This window comes from Lynx rufus, unplaced genomic scaffold (genome assembly GCF_022079265.1).
Source record: "Lynx rufus isolate CCGP_SWC_20201006 ecotype Redwood Valley unplaced genomic scaffold, mLynRuf1.p SCAF_2, whole genome shotgun sequence".
NCBI lineage: Eukaryota > Metazoa > Chordata > Mammalia > Carnivora > Felidae > Lynx > Lynx rufus.
In genome coordinates, this window is record NW_025814834.1 from 136617672 (window position 1) to 136644498 (window position 26827).

General features: G+C 41.2%; 1 protein-coding gene across 10 annotated transcripts in view; it reads right to left on the reverse strand.

Annotated features, from left to right (window-relative positions):
- The window catches only part of CDC14A (cell division cycle 14A), a 207149-nt gene that overhangs the window by 25492 nt on the left and 154830 nt on the right, over nucleotides 1-26827 (reverse strand). For 3 of the 10 annotated variants that reach the window (XM_047083936.1, XM_047083938.1, XM_047083939.1), the window contains exons 12-15: nucleotides 21751-21866; nucleotides 19412-19459; nucleotides 16948-17070; nucleotides 15914-16250 (exon numbers count right to left, since the gene is read on the reverse strand). In XM_047083936.1, coding sequence (XP_046939892.1) covers nucleotides 15914-16250; nucleotides 16948-17070; nucleotides 19412-19459; nucleotides 21751-21866 — 624 coding nt within the window. Of the gene's footprint in view, nucleotides 1-15732; nucleotides 16251-16947; nucleotides 17071-19411; nucleotides 19460-21750; nucleotides 21867-26827 lie in introns of those variants that run through there. The other 7 variants (XM_047083942.1, XM_047083941.1, XM_047083943.1 and 4 more) reach the window with 5 other exon arrangements.

Genomic DNA, 26827 nt, shown 5'->3' on the forward strand with positions numbered 1-26827 from the left:
GTGAATCCCATAAAAGTAATAATACAGCAATATTCAGCCTGCAAAATAAGGATAAAATTACTTTACACTTGCAGCCCCCAAAATTTTTATGTCAAAATATAAGCTTCCATCAAGAAGTCTTGTTCCCTGAAAGCAGTTAGATTTGACATAAAACAAAGTGTTAGGTAAGGAGATCAAGACAATTTGTTCTGTTCTGGAAATTTGCTACTAATCTGTTTTGGCAGATGTAGGTAGTGACTTTAAAAATTTAGCTATTCTGGAGGTGTTTCTTTTTTAAACAGCCCAGTTACCTAATCACGGTAGAAAAATGTCTAATAATGACAGGTATAAATACTGTAAGATGGTTACTAAATACAACTATACGTTGACTATCAAAAACAGCAAACTGTAAAGAATAATGAAAAATTAAGGTCTTTGCCAGCAAATTAATGAAATGGTGTCTTACTGTTCACATAACTCAGACCAACAGACCCTAGGACCTGGAATGTTAGTTTCATACTCGGTCAAAATCCTGACTCTCAATCGCCACGTGCTTTTGCCATACTGACTTTCCCTCTCCTGTATTTTCCCATCTTCCGAGTCCCTTAAGGAAGAGAAAGTAGTCTACTTGGTTATTGTTGGTTTGAGTTCTAACTACAGAAGCAAAAAGCACCTTAAAAAGTGATTTGCTTTCATGGCATAGATAATTAAAAAAAAAAAAAAAAAAAACCACATTTGGCAATATGGTATCTTATTTTAAACAAAACTCTGGTGTTGAATTTTAATGAACTGGGGAAAAAATAAACATTGATTAATAATAAGTTTATCTATAATTGCCTCTATACTCTGGGGTCTTTTATGGCTTTGCAATAGTTTCCAGTTTTTGTATTGCTTATATGTTAACGACACGCAAAATGTGTTCATTGATACCATTTCCACAAATATGGTTTCACAAGACTGAATGTTTGGCATTTGCTAGCATAATAATACTTCTCCAATAACACTGGTAGAGAAACATAGCTGCATAAGATTTTTTTGGCTAAGGATTTTGATAAAATCTGCTTTGAAGGAGGTGTAACATTTTTCTATAACGTTCTCTAAGCATTTCAGGGACCCCAAGATTTAACAAGCCAATTTCGTTTAATTAAAATGCTATATAAAAAATTCTTTCACCTTCCCACCTAACTTTTAATAGATTCTTTTTTTTCTGAGTGAACTTAATTGTGCTTTTCAACAATCACAAAAAGCTCATTTGTTAGATGACAGATAGTTGTTGACACCTTACTTGACTCAGCCAACCATTCCATGAACGTTTCCAGTTCATCTGAACACCAAAATTATATTGATGCAAGCTCGGTTAAAATGTATTTTCTCTTATTTTAGTAAAGTCACATTTCTAAAAAAAAAAAAAAAAAAAGAGAAAAAGAAAAGAAACTCTCAGATGATTGTATATTAAAGCAAAAGCTGAAAATCTGTTTTCCTTTTTGTTAGTGCTTCATGTGCTGACGGTGATAATGGGCTGCTAAGCACCTTAGCTCTTTGCTTCACATTCGTGGACCTAGATATATTATCCAATTTTTAATTCAATAAATATTTATTAGGTACTCACTGTACTTTGGCACCTGAGAAAACAAAGATGCCTCCAAGAAGCTTAAAAGCTAGTAGAGAGGAGAGAGAATCACATACAGCTGTCTAGAATATAAAAGCAACTCGAAGGTGGGGGGTGGGGCAGGTGTGAATAAAGTCCCACGAGAGTCAAGAAAGATGGGTCACAAATGTTTCATCAAAGAGATAACTGTGGAGACAGGCCAGGAATTATAAAACCCAGCAGAGACAAGGAAAAGCAGAGTGAACCACATGTGTTAGAGTGTGGGTGCAAGGATGTGGCCCTATTGCAGAGTGCTGGTGGGTATGCCGTGGGGAGCTGCTGGAGAGATAAGATGGGGGGGGGCACAAGGGCTGCCAGGGAAGGGCCCCAATGCCAAGCCAAGGGATCTGACCTCCACAGATCTGTGGACCCCACAGGCAAAGTAGAGACAATGAACAATTGGGAACACAGGAATGGTCTTAGAAATCTAACACTGGCCACAGTATAGAGAAAAGATTAAAGGCGGGAGAGACTTAAGGCAGGAAGAAAATTTAAAGGGCTATTCCAATAGTCCACAAAACCTTAATCAGGGCAACGCTGTTGAGAATGGAAGAATAAAACATAGACAGTTTCTAGGGATAGCTGATAGTACTGAGTGACTGGATGTGCAGAAGGAAAGGTGGCCGTAGTGTCAAAGAGGATTCCAAATTTCTAGTGTGGATATCAATTACTAAGCCAGGAAACAAAAGGAGGAGCAGGCAATTGAAGAAGCAGGTAACACCCATAGGAAGTTAGAAATTGCCCAGGAGACAATCACCCAGAGAGACAAGTGGGCTAAGGTCGGAGCCTTGGGAAAAATCAGGAAAGGGTTGGCAGAGGAAGATAGACAGGTAATAATTTTAGGGGGAGGGAGGATGAGAAATAGGAAAATAGCATTCTAAACTCAAAGGAGACAAAAAGAACAAGCAAAAAGGGCAGCTGATATTGTCAAATGCTACAGAAAAACTAAGAAGGAAGAGATCATCTGATCTGGCCTGAAAGAAGTCAGGGGCAGCCTGTGGGAGAGGCTCTCACCAGAATGGGGCTTCTCTGGTCCCAAGGTTGGCCATAAAGGAGACACTGTGAGAGGTTACAGGACCCAGGGAAGTAATTGGCAAGATCACTCTGACCAACCCGGATGTACCTGTTTGCAGGTGAGGAGACAGGCAAATGGAGTGGAGTAGGGACTAAAGACATAAGAGAGGAAGGCCATGGATGAGTGACTCCCTAGAACAGTGTGGAAACAACAGTACAGGGGGGCAGAGTTACCATTGGAAAATGGTAGAAAATAGTAAAGATTCTTTTAACCTAAAAGGAAAGGAAAAAGAAGGACATGTCAGATGAAGGGACATTTTGAGGCAGAGAAGAGGACAGTTAGGGGGAATCACTCCTGATGATTCTATGTTCTCGGTGAGACTCAAGGCAAAGTCAACCAGCCCTGGAGGCTGAGGCAGCTGTGTTGACAAAGGATGCTAAGAAGTTTGTTTTTTTTTGTGTGTTTTTTTTTTTTAATTTTTTTTTCAACATTTATTTTATTTTTGGGACAGAGAGAGACAGAGCATGAACGGGGGAGGGGCAGAGACAGAGGGAGACACAGAATCGGAAACAGGCTCCAGGCTCTGAGCCATCAGCCCAGAGCCTGACGCGGGGCTCGAACTCACGGACCACGAGATCGTGACCTGGCTGAAGTCGGACGCTTAACCGACTGCGCCACCCAGGCGCCCCAGGATGCTAAGAAGTTTTGGAACAGCCAGTGTGGGGAACAGCAAGGGAGCCAAAATGGGATAACTAAACTACTTATGAGCACCCAAGGGCCAGGTAAATCAGAAATTCATTTAAAATGGAGTTAACTGGTGGCAACGTAATGGGATTTTCTCCAATAGTGCTTAGAAGAGACTAGAAACAAATACAAAAACAGTGGACTTGATCTTATTTTGGAGGCTAGTGATTAAGTGGCTATGGAAAGAAGATCCAAGTACAACAGAGAACATTGGAAAGAGGAAGCAGAAATGACCATGTGGGCCACAGAAGGTGGGGAAACAGGCAGGGACCACAGAGAGGTCTTGGGGAAGGGTTAGTAGGTGGGGTAAATGTCTGAAAGGAGACTTACAGGATCCAGGATATCAGAAGAAATGCTTTAAGCAATAAAAAGGCCAATGAAATGGATTTCGAAGTGAATAAACATAAAGATCACCAGAGTTCAGAAAGTTTAAAATACAGTAGTCACTGCCTCTCTGAATCTTGACTTCCTCGTCTATAAACTGTGGACTAAATAAATAAGTTAATGTATATATGAAGCACCTATTACAATGGCCAGCACATTGGAGGTACTCAGTAAGTTACTAATGATGGCAATGATAATGATTAGAAAAATGTTACTGTCGTCGAGAACACTGGCAGTAGCCCAGTGGCTAGAGGAAAGCCAAAGTCCTCAAGGAATAAAGATGAGTGAATGGCAGTGAGGAAGACAAAAACAGCAGCACACCATCAGGTGTGGTTTTCAAAAAAGAAAGTACAAATACAGTGTCTAATACATCTTAACTGTAAAGATTTGAGAGTTACCAGAAAGAAAGCAATTTGCACTTATGGGGTGAATAAGGGGAATTAGGTTGGAATAGGTCAGCCTTATTTTGCTCACTTTCAAATAGACTTTAACATTTTCTCCTTTAGTTTACTGCTTGTAATGGTCTTACTGCTTGCAATGGGTTTACTGCTTGCAATGTTTGTGCTCCCCACCCACCAAATTTATGTGCTGAAATCCTAACCATCAGTATGATGGTATGAGGAGGGGGCCTTTGGGAGGCAACCCAGACAAAAGAGTGGGAACTCCATGGATGGGATTCGCATTCCTATGGGGCCCGGGGATCTCTCTCACCCTCACAGCCACATGAGGATAAAATGTGTGGGAGAAAAGGCACAGCAGGATGCAAAAATATGATCAACTTCTTTAAGCCCACAAACAAACCAAGTCACAGTAGTAGGCCACTGGCTACAGAGATGGAAGTCAGAGATGGCCAAGGGTTCTTGAGGGTATACAGACCAAATGCCCCTGGCCTAAAACTGAGGCTGGGATCCCCCACCTGTGAGAAGGACTTGAGAGGGACCACAACCACTGCCCTGGGGCCGGGGTTTATGCAGAGCTGCATCCTTGCCTGAGAAGCAGGCCTGCTGAGCTCACCAAGGGAATAGAGCCCGGGTCATGAAAGTCTGTTTCTAGACTGGAGGACCGGGGATGGGGGGGGGGGGGGGGGCGGTTCAAGTGGAACCAAGAAGAAAACCAGTGGATAAGGAGGGAAAAAAAAACAGAGAGAAGTGGGGAGAAACAAAAAACTCCCATCCAGTGTGAACCTACAAGTGAAAATTCTGAAACACACGAGGAGGGGCACCTGGGTGTCTCAGTCAGTTGAGCATCCAACTCGATTTCAGCTCAGGTCATGAGCTCACGGTTCGTGGGTTCGAGCCCCACGTTGGGCTCTGTGCTGACAACACAAAACCTGCTTGGGATTCTCTCGATGTCTCTCTCTCTCTCTCTCTCTCTCTCTCTCTCTGCCCCTCCCCCACTCTCAAAATAAATAAATAAACATTAGAAATAAATAAAAATAAAACACACAAGAAACATGAACACCAAGAGAACTAACAAAGTTTTCAACCAGGAGATGAATTCTCACAGGCTGAAATGCAAACAACAAAGCCATCTCAAAACAACCTGTCATCTGAGATCCTCAAGGTGAAAAAATGAAAAATACCCATAAAAAGAATAAGAAATTATGAAACAAAAATAGGCGGGTCCACATAAAAACAGATGGCTGTCATAAAGAATGAATGATAAATGTTGGAAGTAAAAGACACAGCCATTGAAATCAAAAGGTCAACAGGTTGGGGACACATTCCAGAATGGACACAGTTAAAAGAGAATTAGTGGGGAGTGCGTGGATGGCTCAGCTAGTTAAGCGTCCAACTTTGGCTCAGGTCGTGATCTCTCAGTTAGTGAGTTTGAGCCCCGTGTCAGGCTCTGTGCTAACAGCTCAGAGCCTGGAGCCTGCTTCGGATTCTGTGTCTCCCTCTCTCTCTCTCTCTCTGCCCCTCCCCTACTCGTGCTCTGTCTCTCTCTCTCTCTCTCAAAAATAAATAAACATTTTTTAAAAATTAAAAAATAAATAAATAAAAGAGAATTAGTGGATCGGAAAATAGCAGGAGGAATTCAGTTAGAACACAGCCAGGGTAACAGGAATTTAAAAATATAAAACAGAAGGAAAGAAATACTGAGGACAGATTGAAGGGCTCCAACATAAGTCTATGGGGTATTACAAAAGGAGGAGTGGAGAGGGGCAGGGAGGGCGCGCCTGGGTGGCTCAGTCGGTTGAATGCCCAACTTTGGTTCAGATCATGATATTGCAGTCGTGGGTTCGAGCCCCGTGTCAGTCTGTGCTAACAGCTCAGAGCCTGGAGGCTGCTTGGGATTCTGGGTCTCCCTCTCTCTCTGCCCCTGCTCCACTCACAGTCTGTCTGTTTGTCTGTCTCTCTCAAAAATAAATAAACATTAAAAAATTAAAAAAAAAAACAAAAAATAAAAGGAGAAGTAGGGGAAAGGCAGATAAAACCCAAAAAGATAGTGGCTGAGAATTTTTCATCATTGAAAAAGTCGTCAGCCCTGAGACTGAAAGTATACATTAAGGCCCAAAGATAAACTATATGGAGTCCATATCTAGGTATGTTATGGTGAGACTTCAACGAAAAAGAGAAAAAACTTACAATAATTGGTTCTGTCCTTCAACGATAGAAGCTTTTCAAGCAAAGGATGACATTAGGAAACTAGTATTTAAAGCAGATTCTGGCAGCAGTGCAAAGACAGAGTGAAGGGACCAGAAAAATGACAGCAGATGATCAAGTAAGCCAGAAGATGCCTCCATGGAGCTTTCGGTCTAGTGGAAGAAAATGGCTTATCCATCTTTGTCTTACCTTCCTGGACTAAAACAAGACTGCACTCATGGTAGACACTCATATAAATACTAGATAATTTTTTTAGTTGGGCAAGTCTTTACACATATATAAAAAGCACTCTCGTTTGCTCCTGGCTAAATAAATAAGTAAAGCCAGATTAGAAAAAGACTCTTTTCTATTGACTTAGCAGTATTTGGTATTAAGTATTTGGTATTGGTAAAACAGAAAGTGTCAAATTAAGTTGAACAACCAAGCCAATTAAAACTCCAACGTACTTGAGATTAAAGCAAGTTCTATACCTGAAAGAGTCCTTTCAAATGGAGAGTCAAACAAAGCTGACAGACTTTGTACAGGAAATTAATGTAAACCACTATTTAACATGGGAAGCTGAACTTACCCTTAGCTCTATCTGCAAACACTATGTGTACCTAACAGCTGATACACAAATTTAAAGGCATCATCTGAACCATGCTAATCTCAAAACAACTTGATGCTTTGGCAAGTAACATTCCCAAGTCCACTTAGAAAGGAAACAAAAAAGAATACCAATGCTGAGTAAATGCCAAAGATGTGGTTCAAAAATTGAGCTCACATTCACATTCTTGGGGCACCTGAGTGGCTCAGTCAGTTAAGCAGCCAACTTCAGCTCAGGTTATGTTCTTGCAGTTCATGGGTTGGAGCCCCGCCTTGGGCTCTGTGCTGACAGCTCAGAGCCTAGAGCCTGCTTCCAATTCTGTGTCTCCCTCTCTCTGCCCCTCCCCCACTCACACTCTGTCTCTCTCTCAAAAATAACAAAACATTTAAAAAATTACAAAAAAAAGGAGTGAGCTCATGTTCTTGATATTGACATCCCTTAGCTGAAAAATTTAAGGTAATGCTGAAATTCCATCAAATCTAAGGTATGCCACAACAAAGAGAAGAGAGGGGAAAACCATAACAATTTAAGCATACAAGGTTAGAAAGCTAGTACTAATCCTTAGTATCAAATATAATATTTAATCTTTGGTGCACCTGGGTGGCTCAGTCGGTTAAGCATCCAACTCTTGATCTCAGCTCAGGTCATGATCTCACAGTTCATGACATCAAGCCCTGCACTGGGCTCTGTACTGACAGTGCAGAGTCAGCTTGGGATTCTCTCTCTCCCTCTCTCTCTCTTTCCCTCCCCCACTCTCTCTCACACACACATACACACTCTCCTCTCTCTCTTTCTCTCTCTCTCAAAATAAATAAGTAAACCTAAAACAAATAAAAACAATATAATATTTAATCTTTAATTAATCTTTGTGATTCAATATTATACTTAAAATCAGGACAGGATGATAGTTTTTGAAATACAGAACAAGCAGAAGGAAAAGACATCAAATTTAAATCAAGAAAAGCTGTTAACCTCCCACTGGAAAGTAGGAGCATTTTATTGGGAATGGATGTTTAAATAGTCAATAAGCAGTTCATCACTGTCACACAAACATTACTCCAAAGTAAAATTAAGCAGGCTTTAATGCAAACGCCAATCACTCAGATTTTCACCAAACTGGGTATTTTACCAAGCTGGATCTAATATTTTGATCTTATTCTAAGTCCTACTTTAAGAATCAGTAATTCCTCGGGGCGCCTGGGTGGCGCAGTCGGTTAAGCGTCCGACTTCAGCCAGGTCACGATCTCGCGGTCCTTGAGTTCGAGCTCCAAGTCAGGCTCTGGGCGGATGGCTCGGAGCCTGGAGCCTGTTTCCGATTCTGTGTCTCCCTCTCTCTCTGCCCCTCCCCCGTTCATGCTCTGTCTCTCTCTGTCCCAAAAATAAATAAAAACGTTGAAAAAAAATTTTTTTTTAAAAAGAATCAGTAATTCTTTCAATAAATAAATAAAACATAAAACATATTCCGACTAATGCCAGAACACAGAAGAACTTAACCTATTCGTTGGCTACCAAGGTTGTTCTGACACTGGTCAAATTTGAGATTGAGAATACTGAGAACAAACTGGTGGTTGCCAGAGTGGATGGAGGTGAGGGGCGGGCAAAATGGGTGAAAGGGACTGGGAGATGCAGGCTTCCAGTTATAGAAAGAGTAAGTCATGAGGATGAAAAGTACCGCATAGGGAATATAGTCAAGGCTATTTTAATAGCCTTGTATGGTGATAGACGGCAACTACACTGGTGTTGAACACAGCATGATGTATAGAGAGGCTGAATCACTGTGCTGTATACCTGAAGCTAAGGTAATGCTGTGTGTCAACAGTACTTCAATTAAAAAAGAACTATAGCCAACAAATAAATGTAAAGGGACAAAAATAATATTGAAGACAAAAATAAAGTTGCCATATGATTACCAAAAAAATAAATAAGTTTGAGGTGGAGAATTCATCCACAAAGTCTTCATAACCAAGAGCAGGCTAACCAGCTAAGTCTAAACATGGCTGTGCCCCGTCACACAGGGAACTTAGCATAAGGAGAATGCTACCGTTAAACAGTAGGTATGCACACAATATTTCATCATTTCAATTTTCCTTCCAACTGTAAACTAAAGGAGTATTTTTTTTAATGTTTATTTATTTTTGAAAGAGAAAGACAGAGAGTGCAAGCCAGGGAGGAGCAGAGAGAGAGGGAGACACAGAATCTGAAGCAGGCTCTAGGCTTTGAGTTGTCAGCCCAGGGCCTGACGTAGGGCTCAAACCCACGAGCTGTGAGATCATGACCTAAGCTGAAGTTGGACGCTCAACCAACTGAGCCACCAAAGTGCCCCTAAAGGAGTATTTTTAATTCCTTTCTGTGTCTAGTACTATATTAGAAACAATAAAATATAAAAGAACTTTACGAAACTTGGTATGTAGACCCCCAAAGAAAGTTTAAAAGTTGAAGACAAATCTCACAGATACAGACAATACATAAACAAATACAGAAGCTCAGGCATGTAATAGCTACAGTATATGTTGATAAAGTACTAAGTATGCTTCAAGGATAGGAACAGAGGTGAAAAAGGAAAACTTTGGGTGGGTTCACATTCTTGAGGACAAGGGAGCCCACATGGAACAAGCAAGGGAAATGAGGTACAAACATACAATAAAGGGAACTGAGGACAGAGGGCCTGAAAGCTCAGGAAAGGAATTTAGGATTAATGTTCTAGCATTAGAGGATCCTGATCACTTCTGACCAGGTGAGTAAAATGATGAGATCAGTATCTCTTACCCAGGAGTGCTTTAAAGTGTGGTTGGCAAACTACAGCTCAGCGGCCACATCCAGCCCACCACCTATTTTTGTAAAAGTTTCACTGAATCACAACCATACCATTTGTTTATGCATCGAGTTGGAATTGACACACAAAGCCAAAACAGGCCCTTTACAGAAAGAGCTTGTGCCCCTACTTAAAGTATGAATTAATTAAGACACTGAGTTAGGAACAGCCTCAATGAGGCTAACACAATGACAACAAAAAAGGTGAGAAAACAGCAGAAGAGGAAAATGGGAAAATTCCAAGAGACAATGAATGGCATCACTGATATAACCTGAAACATTACCATGAGAATATCTCTGGAAATGTCTGAAGACCAATAGATAAGAGTGAGTAACAAAGCTTAATATAAGCTACTGCTTAGTAATAATAATCAAATTACAAAAAAGGTTTTAATAGATGATGCCCAAAGCAGTTGTCAGAAGAATCTTATTATAGAGCAGCTTATCTTATTTATATTTATATACCCTACAGATCAATACAATAGAAGCTTATTCTGAAAGGCTACTCCATTAGGTCCATAATTAATGTGACCTGTGACACTGGAGTGACAAAAAATTTTTGTAACCAACCGGACACTCTCTCTCTCTCTCTCTCTCTCTGTCTCTCTCTCTCTCTCTCTCTCTCTCTCTCTCTCTCTATATATATATATATATTTCTTTTTTAATAATAAAACACATTATTTTATAACTCTTCAAACAGTTCAACTGATGCAGAAAAGATGTTTACTAAGGACCATAATTTTTCTTTGGGTAGTTAAATTTCCATTTACAAAAATAAATACATCATTTAAAAATTAATAATAAATATATGGTGGATCTGTTGGTCACATATGATTATTTAATAGCATCAATACTATTGTGCATATTAAAACACAGAATAATTATTGAAAGTGCATAGATAGCATTTACCCAAGGACACCAAGGTAGGGACTGGGGACAGCAGATAGGGCTCAAATTAGGTTCCCTCCCTTCAGGGTTTCTATCAAGAGCTACCATCCACACAACTGCCAGAATTATCTTCATCAAATCAGATCTGATCAAGTCACTTTGCTTACAAGATTCCAATAGCTCACGGTGCACTTCCCAGTTTGGCTTCCCCTTAACATTCCAGCCTTATCTACAAGTAACCTCCCCAGGCTTTAGTGACACTGGAAAACTCACTGCTCTTAAAATAATAGTAGCTAATAATTATGGAGCGCCATCTATAAGCAACTCTGTAAACTAGTCCATATGATTGATCTCAGTCATCACAACCACCCTATTACAAAGATCTTATCATATCACCACATAAGCTTCAAGGCTCCGCAGTCAGAAAGATGCCTTTCAAAGTACACAGCCCTATGTTGTATAAAATTTACAAAGATTAATATTTTGTATTCTTTATCTTACATAGGTCCCACCATATCATATAAGCTTCAGGGTGCACAAAACCTAGTCTGCCCTTGATTATTATTATTCCCGTTTTACTGAGACTCAGAGAGGTTAAATAACTTGCCAAAGTACTCACCACAAGGAAGTGGCAGAAATCAAACTTGAACCTAGGTCTGTCTTCAGAACCTAAGAGTTTAACTACAGTACTAAAGCTGTGCTTCTGTTCGTACGGTTCCCATTGCCTGCAATGGCCATTTCTCTTCTTCCTATTTTCTTAAGTAGATTCCCAGGAGGCTCCTTCCTATTTATGCTCCAAAGCCCAACTAAAATGTTATCTCTTCTGCACATCTTTCTTTGACCCTTCCTGGAAAAATGAGATATCCTTTAGATATCCCTGTATTTTATTTTAAGTTTATTTATTTATTTTGACACAGAGAGAGAGACAGAGTGCAAGTGGGGAGGGGCAGAGAGAGAGAGGCAGACAGAGATTCCCAAGCAGACTCCACACTGTCAGCACAGAGCCCCAACGTGGGGCTCAAACCCACAAATTGTGAGATTGTGACCTGGGCTGAAATCAAGAGTCGGACACTCAACCAACTGAGCCACCCAGGCGCCCCTAGATATCCCTGTATATTAAACATCTACTATATATATACATATATATATATATGTATATATATACGTATATACGTATATATTATATCATATATATATATGATATAATCAAAATAATATGCTTTTTGGAGTCAAACTGACCTATGTACAAATTACGCCTCTGCTATATATTTGTGGTACAATCTAAGGCAAAATATTTAATCTCTCAAACCCTCTGGAGGAAGTTACTCTAAACACACTGACTCATTTAAACATCTAACCATTCATATATCCATTCAAGAAATACTTAATGAGGGCCTACCATATGCCAGGCACAGAGCATACAACTAGGACACAGAAAACAAAGGCACCGTCCCTGCCCTCACAGAGCTTACAGTCTACCGGAGGATACAGATAAGTGAACAGATGATTAAAATGCAGAGTGAGAAGAGTATTGATTAAGACCGAGGCAGGGGAGAGAAGAGTTTATGGGGAAAGCATCATAACCTCACCCAGACTTTAGGGGTCAGGTAAGGACAGTGGAGACGAACAGCAATTCAGTGGCAAGTCTCTTAAAAATAAAACAGAGCAAATATTCAAGACAGATACCTCAAGTAATTTCAATTTAATAAAATACTTCCACCCCACCCACGCCATAATCACACGTCCCTCATTTCTTAAGCATTTGAAAACTCCTCTGAATGTCAGGGAGGGAAAACTGATTTTTTTTTACAAGTGGGTTAATAAAAAAATGAAACCTTGTGCAGTTTCTACTGGCAGCAGAAACCTCAAGACCAACAGAAGAGGCCAAATAAATAAAAATAAAATCTGATTGTTCTTCAGGATTCTGTCACAACCATAAGAATTCCTTAACATTTGTTCTTGTTTTCTGTGTTAAAGCACTTAATGACAGAACAAGGAAATCATTTTTACATTTTTCTGGGGGCTGAACTGCTGCATAAAGTGAGAGCAATTGCAGCTTTCAAAAGAGATGCTAATTGCAGCTTCTAAAATATTAGACTCTCTCTAAACACCCGTCACCCTCATCCCCTAGGAGTTTCTAGGTCTTTCTTAAAGGTGCTGGGAGGATACTGCCTTACAGACTGCATTTCCTACCCAAGGACTTAAAAACATTTCTGTTGAGAGATTTATTCCTAGTTCTTCAAGGGTCATATGCCTCACAACTTAGGAAGTGCTGGAAAGAAGGACCATCTTATTTAGACAAGAAACCCACAATTAGAAAAGCTGTACTGGAGTGATAAAGGAAAACAACTTACAACCTCTTTCTTTATTCCTATAAAATGGGAATTTCCATCTTAATTTAGACTTCGTACCAGCAAACCAGCAGGGGTAGGACCTGGAGCCTCCCTTCCCACAGAGGTTTTCTAGGCAAAGATAAAGGAGGGGAAGTCAGCTCTAATAGACCTGCTACTTCTTACTTCCTGGGAGGGTGAGAGGGAGGAAAATGTTGTCATGCTGGCAATTCTATTTATAAATGCTTCTCTTTACAATGAGATGACAAATTTAAGAGAGAGAAGAGGGGAACGGCAGCAGCTGCCCACACAGACTATTACTTTAAATTTAATTATCAGAAAACCACTCTCTTCAGGCCAGGAGAGGGATGAGGAGAAGGAGGAAAGGTGAAGACAAATATCAAAATATGGAATGAAACCTAAAGCTAAGTTATATAAATATGGGAGGGAAGGGCCATCACCAATCATCTAAAGACTATCCCCATGCTTCAACTAGCCAAGAGGAAAACTGAGATCCGGAAAAAGTAGAATGTTATTCTTGCCAAGCTCCCAATGCTTCTGGTATTCAGCTACAAATGTAGATTACACTAAATCTTCAGCTATGAAATCGGCAAGATAGCTATATAATTATCTATACATCTATATGTGTACCACTTTTTCTGAAAATGAAGAGATCTGTATTCTGGTCTAACAATGAGGTTGACCCACAATCAGTATATGAAAACACTCAGAACTCAATTCCTGCTGGGAAGCACACGACTTGCATACCTTGTTATGAAAAGGTAAATACCTATTATTTTCCATCTAACCCCCTAGTTACTAAGATTTAAGTTTTTACTAATACAACTATACCCATAATATCATGAGATCAGATTCAGATTAAGTGGTGGAGTGGGCTGGCACTATATAGGAATTTAAAATAATGTTGAAAAACATTGAGAATAAAATCATATCTGGAAAATTATACAGTTGACCCTTGAACAATGCATGGGTTAGGGGTGCTGGCCCCCGCACAGTCAAAACCTGCATAGAACTTTGATTCCCCCCAAAACTTAACTACTAATACCCAACTGTAGACCACAAGCCTTAGCAATAACATCAACAGTCAATTAATAAATTATATGTATTAATACTGTATTCTTACAATAAAGTAAACTAAAGAAAAGGAAATGTTGGGGCACCTGGGTGGCTCGGTTGGTTAAGTATCTGACTCTTGATTTTGGATCAGGTCATGATCTCATGGTTCATGAATTTGAGCCCTGAGTCGGGCTCTGAGATGACAGTGAGGAGCGTGCTTGGGATTTTCTCTCTCTCTCTCTTTATTCCTATAAAAGGAATATTTATTCTCTCTCTCTCTCTGTCCTTTCCCCACTCACACACACATGTGTGTGCTCTCTCTCTCTCTCTCAAAATAAATGTTTTTTTTTTAAAAAAGAAAATGTTATTTAGAAAATCATGAGGAAGAGAAAACACACATATATTACTGCATTGTATTTAGTGAAAGAAATCTGTGTGTTAGGGGACCCATGCAGTTCAAATCTGTTGCTCAAGGGTCAACGATATGTGCTAGAAAGGACTGTGTGTGCATAGAAGAGAAAAAAAAAAAAAGGCCTCCTCGAAAAGATGCCTGAGGTTGAGACAGGAGTGGTAATGTATCCAACCAACACACACACACACACACACACACACACACACACGTGCACTGTGTCCTCATGTTTGAAAAGTGGTCCCCCAAAAAAAAAGAAAAGAAAAAAAAAGAAAAGTGGTTCCCTAAACTACCATCTAAGGGAAGTGGGTCTCATTAATTATTCCATTGGGTTCCTGTTTCCCAAGAAAGGCACACTGCTACCAGCACCTTTCGTCCCCTCTGCTCCCCTGCAGAAATCACTCCCTGGGTAACGGCTGAGGAAATGTTGGTAGAACAGCAGGCATGAAGGAGTCCCAGGCCCCAGACTACCCAGGACACTGGAGTTTGCTTGTGCCCTGACTGGACTCCGTGTTGAACTCTGAGTTGCACTTTGATCTGTGAGGTTGATTTCTCCTTCCTATTTTGTCCTTGTTCTCTCAAATCAACACTCACATTCCCATAGATATGAATTCCCCTTGAGGCAATCAAAATATGTGATTAAAGTGACTCACAGCAGGGTGTGAACCAACAGATTTTACCTAACAGGGATTTCCAGTTTAAAGGGGGGCTTGGTAACCTCAATACAGAGTTCCCGGGTAAAATGTGTTTGATGATCTTTCATCCTGTCTCTAGAAGACTAATAGCTAATTTTAAACATCTTCCTGATACTCTGCCTTCCCCTTCCTTACATCCCAGATACCTACTCATGGGCCCTCCTTATAAACACCTTCCCATTTGCCATTTTGTTAATTCTGGGTCAGTTCCCTGAAGGAGGGGACATATTCCAGAGCCTAATGGTTAGTTCTGAGAAGCTACTGTTCATTCAGCACCTTCCACACTTAAATACTCTGAAATTCATTCATTAATATAAGATGTGGAAAAGCGAAGCTTCCCAATTCCACTGCAATCAAAGCAAATACCATCTATCGTATGAATCAGCTCCCGGCTTTGCACCAGATATTCAGAGTTGATTCGAAAACTTAACTGAAAAGTAACGTAAGTCAACGGTGTCCATGATGAAGGGAATGAAAGCGGTTTCCCTCTGAAGAGGGAAGGAGGAGGAGGGGAAGAAAAAGAAGGAAGGAAGAAACCCCAGTTGAAACTTGGCATTTACTTGCAGAGGAGCCAGCCGAATGTACGTGCATAGACAGGTTCACAGCACAGAGGGAAGGCATCGCTCAGAAGGCTTCCTTGGCGCTATTAAATTTCTTTGGCGGCAGCCTCGGCTGGGGAGGCAAGGCACAAAAGTTGCGTTCAGGGTTCTGAGGACCAGGAGGTGATGTCTGCGAACTTACGGGGATTGAACGGCTCAGGAATCTCGCTGAGGAAGAAGAGAGGCCGGGGTAGGCGGGCCGAAGAACGGGGCTGTGCTCCTCCGCTTTGACGGCGCCGTGGGGGCTCGGCTGGCTGCTCACGGTGCTCCCGCTGGTGCTGTTGCTTCTGCTGTACTGATTGTTGTTGAGCTCTGGGTAATTTCTGGCAGACGGCTGGGAGCTGCCATTCAAGAGGTTGGTGAACGGGCTGGCTACGAAACCCGCCTTAGAGGACGAGGAGGCCTTTTTGTTCTCTGGCTCCTCTGTTGCAGCGTTCAAGTTCCCTAGAGAACTGGCTAGCCGGGAGTTTATGGAAAAGCTGAATGGAAAACACAGGTGGGGAGGGGGGAGGACATAGACAACGATGTACGCTCATGCAGAGTTTGTGTTTCTAAAATACACAGTTAGGACAAGAGGGGAATGGGATGCAGACAGCTCTGATCAAGGCAAATGGGGACAGAATGGCTTCTTTATCGTCTTGGTGATATTACAACATATGGCCGTTAGTTATACACGTTAACTTCCTGTCTAAGCAGTTCACTGCGACCCAAGAAGCTGGCTAAACCACTCTGACCAGATGTCTTGAGATAGGACATCTGGGGGCTCTATGTGTCCTGAGGTAGGGAGTAAGTGAAAGGGGCTATATGAGAGTAAAAGGTAGACTGAAGTGTAAGATTTAACCTACACAGATTCATTCAAATGTCCCTACCCATTTTAGTTCTGCCCATACACATCAAAGGAGAAATGATGATACCACATATCATTAGTAGGTTCCACTGAACTCCAATTTCTGGATCACATTAGGCAAGCTGGAGCTCCACTATAGAAAGGGATGCCATACAGCACTACCTCCACACGACCCTGTCCCTCAGGATGGGAGACAGGAACAGAAGCCTTCTCTGATTTCTCCCCTTCTCCCTGATCCCTTCCTCGGACAAACTTCAGCCAAACTCATTGTCTGCTACAGATTTCCTTTACCCCCCACCAGCATCTGAGAAGAGGAAGAGAAAAATTACCTTCTTACACTGGCACCTGAGGACAAAGAACTTCTGTTTATCCTCTTGGCCGTCGCTGAGGGGGACAGAGCCACTTTTGAGGTCTTCAAAGTAGATGCAGATCCTTGTGGGGAAGAAGTCAATCTTTGTGGAGAAAAATGGGCAAAAAGCCACCTGAAAGCTGTGTTATCTTAACATTCAGCAATCAACTAAGACAAGATAAATTCATAACATTAAAGGCATCGTGGCAGGTCATGGTAACAGTGATAGCAGCAGCAGTCAACACTGACAGTGCACTTGCTCTGAGTCAAAAACTCTTCTAAGAACCTTACAGACATTAGCTCATATTCACAATCCTATGAGGTAGCTACGATTGCAATCCCCACTTTGCAGGTGAGCAAACTGAGGCAAAAAGAAAAAGTCACCCAAAGTCAGTGAGCAAGTGACAGAGCTGGTATTCAGATCTAGGATCCAAAGTCCTGTCCTTAACCATGATCTTGCCATGCTTGATCACTTCCCTTCTTTGATGGAGGCAGTCATTCCTCACATGTCCTTAGGCTACATGTGTGTGTGATTGTGTGTGTGTGTGTATGTATGTATTTGTATATGTATATATTTTTTACTTCTTTATATATTAAATCTGTCTTCTTCTTTCCACTCTCCAACTGTCCTAGGTGAGGCCACCACTATTCCTTACTCTTGACTACTAGTAACATCTTTTAACCTTATTCATTAAAATTCAAATTCTGGGGGGGCCTGGGTGGCGCAGTCGGTTAAGTGTCCGACTTCAGCCAGGTCACGATCTCACGGTCCGTGAGTTCGAGCCCTGCGTCAGGCTCTGGGCTGATGGCTCGGAGCCTGGAGCCTGTTTCCGATTCTGTGTCTCCCTCTCTCTCTGCCCCTCCCCCGTTCATGCTCTGTCTCTCTCTGTCCCAAAAATAAATAAACGTTGAAAAAAAAATTTAAAAACAAATTCAAATTCTGAATAGCCTCAGGTAGAATCTAAAATATTTAATTATGCCACTCACTGTTTAAACCATTTAATTTTTACTTGGTGCCCAGAAAGCCTGAGCTCCTTGGCTTTACTTATGAAAGCCTCCAAAATCTGCCATTAGCCTTTGCAAGCAGGTCCTTTCTATCCATGCTTTCTCATTAGACAACTCTACTCCAGCTATACAAAATGCTCGGAATTCCCTGAATGGACTGTATTCACAGCTTCGTCCAGCTTGCATGTGCTGTTTTTCCTGCCAGGGCATCTTCTCCTCTCCTTACCTCCCCTCTGCTTCCTCTCTTCCACCTCCATCTGCCTCATTCCCATTCGTTACCCTTTGAAGGCCCAATCAGTTGGAACCCTATACGGCAAGCCTTCACTGAATTCCCAGGCAGGGTAAGCATCCTGTTTCATCATATATTCTCATAGTAAATCATAGCCCTTATACCATATTCCACTGTCTGATATCTGTCTATTCCCCTTGATATAAGCTCTACTGGGGGCAAATGACTGTCTCCCACTTGAATTCCCAGTGGCTAGTACAGTGCCAGACTCAGAGAGAATGTTCAGTAAATGTCTGCTGAGTGGACAAAGAGGGAAAATTGACTCAAACCTGGACTACTAGGGCCCAGTCACAGTTTTTAATACCAAACCTGTTTTATCCTGAGCAAACCATTTAATGTACCTGGACCTAATGCATCTGTTCTAGAAAAGATTATTTACTTGTAGACTCTCGCCTTCATCCTCCTCCCCCCAAACAACAGCTTAAGTACATGGTTTGCCTCTAAAACAAAGATGGGGAAAGTGGTACAAGGAAGCAGCTCAAGCTTCTGGAGAAGTCTGATCCCTCTCAGAACTGCCTGCACAAAACAGCCCTAAAACCGAGAGCTGAATGAGAACCAGAGGTGAGGGGTGAGTTGGATTTTTACCCCTATCTCATTAACAGTTTTGGCAAACATGTCTATGGCCCCCATCAAGCCCTACACTGCACCCTGGTACCACTGGTACCCAGGAAACACCCTGGGATGCTTTGGGGGACATTTTTGCAGGGAAAAACACTAATGTTTCCTCTTCAAATAGAGGACGGGGAAGGAAATAAAACTAGAAAATAAAGGAGAACAAACACATGTAAAAACTAGGGGCAAAGAGAACTGACAGAAATATTAAAAACTCAAAGGCAAAATCTATCACTGGACTGAAAGGCACGTTGCAGAGCAAGGGTAATTTAGAGACCCCACAACGTGCTGGAAGCACAGACTATGTTAACATCACAACGACAGCCACACGGCCCTGTGCGCACCTCAAGAAAACAAAAATCCTCTTCATGGTGAGCATTAAAAGTAAGGTGGGTTGTAACAATCTGGAACACAAAGGAAGGAACTCAAAAGGGAAGAGCTGTGCGCGATTTGTTTTCACCAGTTTAAGGGTTGGGAAATGTATCTAAAGGGCAGTGTTTATTTACAAGCTACTAGAAATTCACCTCATTCACAGTACCTGAAAGGCTGGGGCACTGCTCTTGGGTGCCCTTTCGTATCATCCAACCTACGGAAATCAAAGACAAATGCTCACGCACTGCCAGATTCGCACATTTAAGCAAAGACCAAAAGGCAGATCATATGGAGTCAAACCAGTACAAATATTACATTGGCAAAAGGGAGAAACCTCCCAAATGGATATCAGTACTCATTCCGTTTTTAAAGTAAATCCTACAACCAGCAGGAAACTAATTTTAGTCATTTTGTTTCATCTTGACTTTCATTTACAGCAAATTGCTTTAAATCAGAAGGTGGTGTTGCATCCACTTAGGGTAAAAAATATTTGGGGCGCCTGGGTGGCTCAGTCGGTTAAGTGTCCGACTTCGGCTCAGGTCATGATCTCACAATCCGTGAGTTCGAGCCCCGCGTCAGGCTCTGTGCTGACAGCTCAGAGCCTGGAGCCCATTTCAGATTCTGTGTCTCCCTCTCTCTCTGCCCCTCCCCTGTTCATGCTCTGTCTCTCTCTGTCTCAAAAATAAATAAACGTTAAAAAAAAATTTTTTTTTAAATTTTTGATTGATGACACCATGATGCTGTTAGAAAAAAACTGAATTCCAAAAAATGAAACAAAAATTCTGAGAATTAAAAAAGAAAATAGAAAAATCATATCAGAATAGCCTTGTAAATTTTGGGTAGTGGAGAGTCTCTCACTCTTTTGCCTACTTATGTGCCAAGTTATGTGCCAATTTATCCCTCTCTCCCCCTTAAGATTTCTTAAGAATCAAATATAAATCTGATTGAAATTAATTTTAAGCGATATAAAGCCATTTCTTAAGAGTTTCAAGGGGGGAGATGGTGAGTAAAAGAGATTAGAAATCTTGAAGGACCTTGCGCTGACTTAGGTGATATTCATAGTGAGCAGAGCACACTCTGAACAGTACTGGATTTGAAGATCAGCTCCAATCCAAATCCATCCCACTGGGGAGGGGCTGACGTTCTCTAACCTCAAGCAACCAACCCAAATGTGGGTAATGATGCATATCTTTTGTGTTAATTCAGTTAATCCTCATCTCCAAACTAAGTACCTAACGTGGCTCCTGACAGTAGTAGCTGCTCAGTGAATGGTACATCTCTTCAACTTTCTAGTGGTAGTTGGTGGTTATTACCAAGACCAGGCTTGCTATCCCATCTTCTCATGTTACTATGGCAAACGATTACCTTGACTTGAGCTATATACACCTTCATTTCTCAGGTCAGGGCACCAGTGCTCAGAGCATAGGTAATGATGTGCTCAGACCTAATCTGACTTGTGTTATAATCCTCCCAAATAACACATGAAAATTAAATTCCCTGTGAGTCTGTTTGACATGTATCCTGCTGGCAAAACACCTCTCTTGTTGTGCATGCCTCTCACTTAAAAGGCAAAGAAAAGTAGCCACTTCTCATTATAATCATTTGGGAACTTGTCACCCCAGTAAAGAATCTGGACAATATTCACAGATTTTTGCACCTACATTGATCCTGGAGACTTTCTTCTTTAAGTAATCTGAACCATTAGCAGGATCCAAATGTTGGGATCACAAGTCAAGTTCCATCACTTGATTCTGATTAGTAATTTTAGACTTTAAGCTCAGGATGGTTATTAACTGTACAGACACAGGTAATAATTGCTTATTCAATTCTCAAATAGAGACCATAAAGCTAAGGTGTTAGGATATACCAAAGCTTGGCATTCAGTACTTTTCTACACATTCTAGATTCAAAACAAAAGCCTCAGCACACCTGTGAGAATAGGACACGACAAGATAGGACACCCACTCGTGGAGGGAGAGTAGAATTCCAAATGGAATTTAGAGCACAGTCCCAGAGACACCTCACTGCACAGCAGTTTAAGGTGGGACTCCAGAGGGGCACCTTTGTGGCTCAGTCAGTAAGCGGCCAACATCAGCTCAGGTCATCATCTCGTGTTTTGTGGGTTCAAGCCCCGAGTCAGGCTCTGTGCTGACAGCTCTGACCCTGAAGCCTGCTTCGGATTCTGTGTCTCCCTCTCTCTCTGTCCTCCCCTGCTTGCTCTCTGTCTCTGTCTCTCTCCCAAAAATAAATAAACATTTAAAAAAATTTTTTGAAAAGAGGTGGGACTCCAGAGACTGAAACTGCAGGAGCTGCTTTCAGTAAGCTTCTAAAACTTAGCTTCTCCCTATAGTGATAAAATAGTTAACAACACAAAATGGCAATAAGCCAAAAACAAAACCAAGAGGTAAACATGGCACTTGTATAATGATATTCAAAAGAGAAGATTAAACATCCTATCCACAAATGGAGGCACGAGATAAATTTAAAAGCTTAAAATTGATCTACCTAAATGCACAGGATGGTGAGGAGCGTGGCTGTCTCTGACTTTTTAAGGCACGTAGTTTGTCTCCCTGGGTTATACTATTTTTCATTTCCACGTCTTCATCCTCTTCTAAGTTATTCTGGAAAAAAAATGTATGTACCATAGAAAGGTTACTCTAAGTAATTTTGCTTTATATTGATTTCTTAATAGACTATAGACTCTATATTTCGTATAGCTGATCTTAATATAGATTATCTTAAACAGCTTTAAAACACAGTGAGTTCAGCATTATCTATCTATCTATAGAAAGAGATTGATATAGATATAGATATATAGATATAGATATAGATATAGATATAGATATAGATATAGATATATAGATACACTAACAAATGTTCAGCTATTCATCAATTAAATATATCGGTCAAATTCCAAATCAAAGAAGCACAGGTATGGATGCAGTAGAATTTAAAAGGAGCTCCTTGTTACAATGGACCACAGCCAAAGAGAATCTCATGCACACAAAAATCATGTTTCGGAATATAGCTCAGACACAGACTGGCTCAATAGACACATTACAAATAGGTTTCCAGAGATTACTAGGATCCATCACTGCAAATTCTATAATTTATTTACAAAAATGAAAGATAAAACAATTTAGGATATCTATGTGATAACGTGTTAAGATCAATTAACACTAATAAAAGCATTCAAGACCTTTTGAGAAGGAGTTAAAGCCTACTAGATTGGGAAAGTGTGTTTCCTGCTGAAATAAGTCTTACAGTTTAAAATATGTAAGTTCCACGCTAGGTCTTTTCACATGCCAGCTCACATTTAACTCTCACAACTCAAGGCGGGGAGGACACTATTACCCATAAAGATTTAAAAAAGGAGGTACTCAAGGCACGTGGGTGGCCCAGTCAATTAAGTGTCCGACTTCAGCTCAGGTCATGATCTCACGGTCAATGAGTTTGAGCCCTGCATCCAGCTCTGTGCTGACAGCTCAGAGCCTGGAGTCCACTTTGGATTCTGTCTCTCTGTCTCTCTGTCTCTCTCTCTGCCCCTCCCCCACTCATGCTGTCACTCTCTCTCTCTCCCAAAAATAAATAAACATTCAAAAAAATTTTTTTCATAGTATTCCCTGATAATTGCTTGTATTTCTGAGGGATTGGTTGTAATAATTCCATTTTCATTCATGAATTTATCTAGTTGGGTCATCTCCCTTTTCTTTTTGAGAAGCCTGGCTAGAGGTTTATCAATTTTGTTTGTTTTTTTAAAAAAACCAACACTTGGTTTCATTGATCGGCTCTACAGTTTTTTTAGATTCTATATTGTTTATTTCTGCTCTGATCTTTATTATTTCTCTTCTTCTGCTAGGTTTGGGGTGTTCTGCCTCTAGTTCCTTTAGGTGTGTTGTTAGATTTTGTATTCGGGATTTTTCTTGTTTCTTGAGAGAGGCCTGGATTGCAATGCATTTTCCTCTCAGTACTGCTTTTGCTGCATCCCAAAGCATTTGGATTGTTGTATTTTCATTTTAATTTGTTTCCATATATTTTTTAATTTCTTCTCTAATTGCGTGGTTGACCCATTCATACTTTAGTAGGGTGTTCTTTAACCTCCAAGCTTTTGGAGATTTTCCAAGACTTTTTCCTGTGGTTGATTTCAAGCTTCATAGCATTGTGGTCTGAAAGTATGCATGGTATGATCTCCATTCTTATATAGTTATGAAGGGCTGTTTTGTGACCCAGTATGTGATCTATCTTGGAGAAGGTTCCATGTGCACTCAAGAAGAAAGTATATTCTGTTGCTTTGGAATGCAGAGTTCTAAATATATATGTGAAGTCCATCTGATCCAATGTTTCATTCAAGGCCCTTGTTTCTTTATTGATCCTGTGTCTAGATGATCTATCCATTGTTGTCAGTGGAGTATTAAAGTCCCCTGCAATTACCACATTCTTATGAATAAGGTTGCTTATTTGTGATTGTTTTATATATTTGGGGGCTCCTGTATTCAGCACATAGACATTTATAATTGTTAGCTCTTCCTGATGGATAGACCCTGTAATTATTATATAATGCCTTTCTTCATCTCTTATTACAGCCTTTAATTTATAGTCTAGTTTGTCTGATATAAGTATGGCTACTCCAGCTTTCTTTTGACTTCCAGTGGCATGATAGATAGTTCTCCATACCCTCACTTTCAATCTGAAGGTGTCCTCAGGTCTAAAATCAGTCTCTTGTAGACAGCAAATAGATGGGTCTTGTTTTTTTATTCATTCTGATACCCTATGTCTTTTAGTTGGAGCATTTAGTCTAGTTACATTCAGTGTTATTATAGAAAGATATGGGTTTAGAGTCATTGTGATGTCTGTAGGTTTCATGCTTGTCGTGATGTCTCTGGTACTTTGTGGTCCTTGCAACATTTCACTCACAGAATCCCCCTTAGGATCTCTTGAAGGGCTGGTTTAGTGGTGATGAATTCCTTCAGTTTTTGTTTGGGAAGATCTTTATCTCTCCTTCTATTCTAAATGACAGACTTGCTGGATAAAGGATTCTTAGCTGCATATTTTTACTGTTCATCACATTGAAGATTTCCTGCCATTCCTTTCTGGCCTGCCAAGTTTCAGTAGATAGGTCTACACTAGTCTTATCAGTCTCCCTTTATATGTTAGAGCGTGTTTATCCGTAGCTGCTTTCAGAATTTTCTCTTTATCCTTGTATTTTGCCAGTTTCACTGTATGTCATACAGAAGATTGATTCAAGTTATGTCTGACGGGAGTTCTCTGTGCCTCTTGGATTCCAATGCCTTTTTCCTTCCCCAGATCCGGGAAGTTCTCAGCTATGATTTGTTCAAGTACACCTTCAGCCCCTTTCTCTCTCTCTTCCTCTTCTGGAATTCCTATTATACAGATATTGTTCCGTTTCATTGCATCACTTAGTTCTCTAAGTCTCCCCTCATACTCCTGGATTTTTTTATCTCTCTTTTTCTCAGCTGCCTCTTTTTCCATAATTTTATCTTCTAATTCACCTATTCTCTCTCCTCTGCCTCTTCACTCCAAGCCGTGGTCACCTCCATTTTATTTTGCAGCTCATTTATAGCATTTTTTAGCTCCTCATGACTATTGCTTAGTCCCTTGATCGTTGTAGCAATAGATTCTCTGCTGTCGCCTATACTTTTTTCAAGCCCAGCAATTAATTTTATGACTATTACTCTAAATTCTTGTTCCGTTATATTGCTTAAATCATTTTTTGATCAACTCGTCAGCTGTCGCTACTTCCTGGAATTTCTTTTGAGGAGAATTCTTCCATTTCGTCATTTTGGATAGTCCCTGGGGTGGCGCGGAACTGCAGGGCACTTTCCCTGTGCTGTCTGGGGTAACTTGTGTTGGTGGGCGGGGCAGCAGTCAGACCTGATGTCTGTCCCCTGCCCACCGCTGGGGCCACAGTCAGACTGGTGTGTACTTTATATTCCCCTCTCCCAGGGGCAGGACTCACTGTGGAGTGGTGTGGCCCCTGTCTGGGCTACTTGCACACTGCCAGGCTTGTGGTGCTACTCTGATGGGATCTGGCTTATTAGCCGGGGTGGATCCGCAAGGTGCACTGGGGTGGGAGGGGCAGGCTTAGCTAGCTTTGCTGTCAGTGGTCCCCTGCAGGAGGGGTCCTGCAGCACTGCGAGGGAGGCAGAACCATCAGAGGGATGGATCCACAGAAGCACAGCGTTGGGTGTTTACACGGTGCAAGCAAGTTCGGTGATGGGAACAGGTTCTCTTTGGGATTTTGGCTGTGGGATGGGACAGGGAAATGGCGCTGGCCAGCGCCTTTGTTCACCGCCGAGCTGAGCTCTGTCTTCCAGGGCTCAACACCTCTCCCTCCCGGTGTCCTCTCACCCTCCCGCTCTCCGAGCAGAGCTGTTGACTTTTAACACTCCAGATGTTAAGTCCCGCTGGCTGTCAGAACTCCCGCAGTCGGCCCCTCCACTTTTGCAAGCCAGACTCGGGGATTCCGCCTTGCCAGGCGGGCTACCCCTTCACCGCCCCAGCTCCCTCCCACCAGTCTGTGTAGCGCACACTGTCTTTCCACCCTTCCTACCCTCTTCTGTGGGCCTCTTGTCTACTCTTGGCTCTGGAGAGTCTGTTCTGCTAGTCTTCTGGTGGTTTTCTGGGTTATTTAGGCAGATGTGGGTGGAATCTAAGTGATCAGCAGGACGCAGCAAGCCCAGCGTCCTCGTACCCCGCCATCTTCTCTACTCGCAATGTTGGTTTTTTTGAAAAGAATTAGTTTTTTGAAAAAACAAACAAAATTGATAAATCTCTAGCCAGGCTTCTCAAAAAGAAAAGGGAGATGACCCAAATAGATAAAATCATGAATCAAAATGGAATTATTACAACCAATCCCTCAGAAATACAAGCAATTATCAGGGAATACAATGAAAAATTATATGCCAACAAACTGGACAACCCGGAAGAAATGGACAAATTCCTAAGCACCCACATGCTTCCAAAACTCAAACAGGAAGAAATAGAAAACTTGAACAGACCCATAACCAGCGAAGAAATTGAATCAGTTATCAAAAATCTCCCAACAAATAAGAGTAGAGGACCAGATGGCTTCCCAGGGGAATTCTACCAGACATTTAAAGCAGAGATAATACCTATCCTTCTCAAGCTGTTCCAAAAAATAGAAAGGGAAGGAAAACTTCCAGACTCATTCTATGAAGCCAGCGTTACTTTGATTCCTAAACCAGACAGAGACCCAGCAAAAAAAGAGAAATACAGAACTACAATATCCTTGATGAATATGGATGCAAACATTCTCAGTAAGATACTAGCAAATCGAATTCAACAGCATGTAAAAAGAACTATTCACCATGATCAAGTGGGATTCATTCCTGGGATGCAGGGCTGATTCAACATTCGCAAATCAACCAATGTGATACATCACATTAATAAAAAAAAAAGATAACCATATGATCCTGTCAATCGATGCAGAAAAAGCAATTTCTGACAAAATTCAGCATCACTTCTTTTTTTTTAAATTTTTTTTTCAACGTTTTTATTTATTTTTGGGACAGAGAGAGATAGAGCATGAATGGGGGAGGGG